Below are 4,307 nucleotides of genomic sequence, written 5' to 3' on the forward strand. Positions count from 1 at the left end.
GAAGATTCTGAAATGGCTGCCCCTCCTGCCCTTGGGACCTGCTTTTAAGCTGAGGCTTTTGCCTTTGGCCTGTGCTGCAGCTGTGTTGCAGCCGCATACCATGGCCTAGACCCTGGTCATGACCTAGGGAGTGACTTTCTGGCTTGGTATCAGACCTGCCTCATCACTAGGGACCTGGTAGTGATCCCTAGACTATGTCTGGCCTTTGTTACCACTTCTGAACCCAGTTCTGACTCAGCCTCCTGCCTTGACCTCGGAGCTGTTCCATCACTACATATTTGTTTGGTAATGTGGACTTCAGGCTGGCTGGGGCAGTCCTCCCTGGGCCAGCCCTGCATGAATACAGCGGGAGCGAGTCTTGGCTGGTTAATTCCCTACATTCATGGTCTTTGATGCAATTCCATCTCCCTTGCCTTCCCCCCCCCCGCCGCCCCCGACAATGCCAAACCTTCTCAATTACCTTTTCTAGCTCTGGTACATCTGTTTTACAATGTGGGGACCAGAACATGAAAATCCCAGACCTTACAGAGGCATGATGGTTTTGTCTCTCTTTCTTCCATAACCATGCCTCTCACTGTTTTTGCTTCTTTGACCACTGTTACTTTCAGAGAACTGTTAAGAGGATACTAAGGTCTCTTTCCTGAGAAGCAGCCAAGTAAGTCCAACCACTCTTTATATAAAATGCTTCCCTATGCACTTGCTACTGGTTTTCCTCTCCCCTTTACGTCACCTGCCATTCTGTATCAAGAGTTCTTTGGTATATATGAATAGATTAGCACCATTAGCAAACTTCACTTACTTACTCAGTGAAGTTTCAATACTCAGTTTCTGATTAAGGTAAGTTATATAAGCCCCAGTGAAGGTTTAAGTGAAACCTACTGGCAGTTCATTCCAGCATGAAGCTGTTTATTCGTGCCCTGTTTGCTGACTTTTAGCAAGTTGACTTCCCAGAGATGAAAGAGCTGCAGAAAGATCCACCTTTCAGCAACTCTACAAACTACAAAAGAATAAGCAACCACAAATCCATGCTAAGTACTAGATATTATTTCCCCATTTTAAATACTCATCTGAAAACATAGTTCTAGAATAAAATATAAAATTCCTAATTTTATACTTTTCTCTTTAATTCCTCCATTATTTGGCAAGTTTTAAGTTATGATTATAGACATAATTCCCAGCTGTATAAATGGTAAATGCCATTTCATTTGTTTCCATTGAATACTTGAATCCTCATAACATTAATATAAACTATTACTACCACTTGTAACTATTTAGCACCATAATGACATCTGCTACACACAGTAAAAGAAATGTGACCAAACTGATCACACTAAAGCTCTCAGTAACACAAGTACAGGTTATGGAATAAACTTACAGCAGTGGCACAAGCTTGGCTGAACTGAACCTTGAGGCATTATATGCTATTCCTTACACTTTATAACCAAGCTGGGAATGTCACTGCGATAAAATCTTACAGTGGACATTCTAAACACAAAATCCGCTGTCACATTGTTTGATATGATCTCTTCACAGATTAGATCTCTCACAGAAAAAATGTATAATCAGTTTGAACACCTTTTCAGTCCTTTAGAAGCTAAAAAAGTGCCCAGGCAGAACACGCCACTGAGATTCTACCAATATCCATGGTCCTTACAGAATTAAAGTGAGCAAAATTCAAAGAGGAACACTAAAACTTCAACATACCAGTCAGCTTGATACAGGGAAAACATGTTCCAAACCCCAAACTGGGCTATCAGATTGTTCCTAAACAGACCAAATCACACAAGCAGCTAAAAATACCATTCTTTATGTTACCTTGGAGCCCACCAGCCTGACATGCCATCTCCAATCACAGGCAAGCTCTTACACTTCAGAAGGCAGGAAAATATGCATTCAGGAATGCACCTGGCTCATTTCTCATTGGGCAAAACATTTTTGGTGACCAGGTGAAAGACAATATTTGTCATATTGGTGGTACAAAAGAACAGCTTAGCTGACTGAACAGCAGTGCCAGTGCTGACCTCACTTTCCCCAAATGTTGGCCCTTTTGCTCTACACAGACTTCTGAGCTGCTTATGGATTAGCAGAACTCACAGCCTCACACTGTAAGTGAAACCACTGATGTCAGTTTACTCAAAAATGATGGCTTTGCAAACAGTGGCAGTGCACTAGGAGCTCACGGCCCATATGGACGGGAGAGGTAAACATTTGGGCATAATAACATTGTCAGGTATACCAAGCTCATCTGATCCTTTCCCTCTTTGCCCATTTCCTTGGAAAAGGAGATTATAACATAATTTAAAAAAAAAGATAAAGAGGAAAAAATGAAAGGAAATGCAAGAGGTATTTTTTTCTTTTATAGGTGCTGCATGCACTCAAATATCTCTTAGAAGTGGCTATAGGGCTCCTAATGTCAACTGCAAAAGGTCACTTTGTGCAGTTCCCAAGATATGTTTGTGGATTAAATTTATCTGGTTTATGCAAATGAGATGGATTTCATTACATGACCCAAGATTAGGCATTAGTGCTTTTCACACAGTGCCTTAGATCCTTGCTATTTTAATTTTATTTCATATGACTGAAAGTAATGGGAATGTTGCTCAGAACACCCTGAATATATCCAAAAATCATACCTTTCTGAAAAATAACTTACTTTCTTTCACTGATTCCTCCCTTGACTGGCTTAATATTAACAGCCTGTTAAATTTTTCTAGCTGATGAATCAGTAGGTTATTTCCTTCATTAATTTCTGACATTTTCTAGAAAATAGGAAAAAGACTAACGTTGTATTGATATGTTTTGATTTAAGTTTTAAATCTTGAGTTTGATGTTAACATAAAATTTGACAGCTTCACAACATTGCAGTCACAAAACTATTATTTGCCATGCAGGAAATTCCTTTATAGAGAAGAACAATGCTAGACTTGAGAGTTTACTAAGAATGCCAACTTAGATCATTAGTTACAAACTGTTCTCCTCTCAGTTCTGTGGCCCACAGGCTGCATGAGTCCTCAGCAAGGTTCTTTCTACTGCTTTGCATGTAAGGCTATCAATGCCCTTGTGGGGCAACAACATGAGTAATGGGTGGAAATAGGAACTCCTAATAATGTTTTTTTCCATGAGAAATGCCAGATTTATTTCAGGTGCCCCATTTATATTATCCCTAGTATGGATTTGCTAATCAGGAAATCAGCAGATAGCTGATCAGCGTGGGTCTAGGAAGAAATACAGTACTGATTTTCCTCAGTGGGTCAATCATTTAAGAAATAACATATGTGTAAAATAAGGAGAGCTGAATGCATATGGAATATAAGAACAAATACTCCTGATATGGCAATGACATTTTTCTAGAACAAGGAACAACTCCTGAAAGTATAGTCCAGCACTATACCACCTGGTCTAGTGGATGGTGTCCCTGACCATGGCAGGGGGGTTGAAACTAGATGGTCTTTAAGGTCCCTTCCAACCCAAACCATTTAATGATTTTATGACTCTGTGAAAGCTGTGTAATACTGTTATCTTCAATACCAGCTTCCTGAGAAGCAAAACTTGGCCTCTGCACCATTAAAATTCTAGCACAGAAACAAAGGCTTCTCAGACTCCACAGAATTCACTCCTATGACTCCAAGATATAGTCAATACAAACATTTTCCAAACAAAGTTGATATTACAAGGCATACCAATAAGCTGATACCACTAAGAAGAAATTTTCACTTGAAAGGCTTTTCAAACTGTCACAAAATAATTATAGACAGATGTTTCAACGATTTTTACCATTTTCACTTACCTTTTCTATCTCTGAGAAGTCATTTAAAAGTTTATTGAGGTCCACCACACTGGTTTTCTTCACAGTTTCTTCGTTGCTGTGGTTCATTTATTTCTGGACCATATAATTTAGTGATCACTGTATATATCAAAAACAGATCTATGAATTCATGTATTTCTTGTTCATACTATATAAATAAGTTCTTATGCGCAGATGTGAGCAGGACAAAGGACACTTTAATAAAGCAAGGACTATTTTAGCATGTGAAGCTAAGCTTCAGACAACTACAGATCTTGCATTTCTAGGACTGCAGTGAATATCAGAAAGCCCAAGCAGAATCTATGGAACTGTTAGTTGATACAGTTGAATTTGGAATTTTTGCTGCAATTAAAAATAAACCTGAATCCACTTCTGTAGACAGAAGGATGCACCATGCACATATCTATGCAGCATTTAGACCTTTACTTGTGTAGATGCTCTAATACATAACTACTCAGGTTTAAAGTTACTTACACATTTTCTCATAAATGGTTTGCCTTAA

General features: G+C 39.0%; 1 protein-coding gene across 1 annotated transcript in view; it reads right to left on the reverse strand.

Moving 5' to 3' along the window:
- Positions 1-3,874, reverse strand: part of CCDC152 (coiled-coil domain containing 152) — a 13,698-nt gene extending 9,824 nt beyond the window's left edge. The window contains exons 1-2 of the mRNA XM_009076654.1: positions 3,788-3,874; positions 2,654-2,759 (exon numbers count right to left, since the gene is read on the reverse strand). Of these exons, the coding sequence (XP_009074902.1) occupies positions 2,654-2,759; positions 3,788-3,874 (193 nt within the window). The remainder of the gene's footprint in view (positions 1-2,653; positions 2,760-3,787) is intronic.
- Between the last annotated feature and the right edge of the window lie 433 nt (positions 3,875-4,307).

This window comes from Acanthisitta chloris, unplaced genomic scaffold (assembly GCF_000695815.1).
Source record: "Acanthisitta chloris isolate BGI_N310 unplaced genomic scaffold, ASM69581v1 scaffold20246, whole genome shotgun sequence".
In the NCBI taxonomy this organism is placed as follows: domain Eukaryota; kingdom Metazoa; phylum Chordata; class Aves; order Passeriformes; family Acanthisittidae; genus Acanthisitta; species Acanthisitta chloris.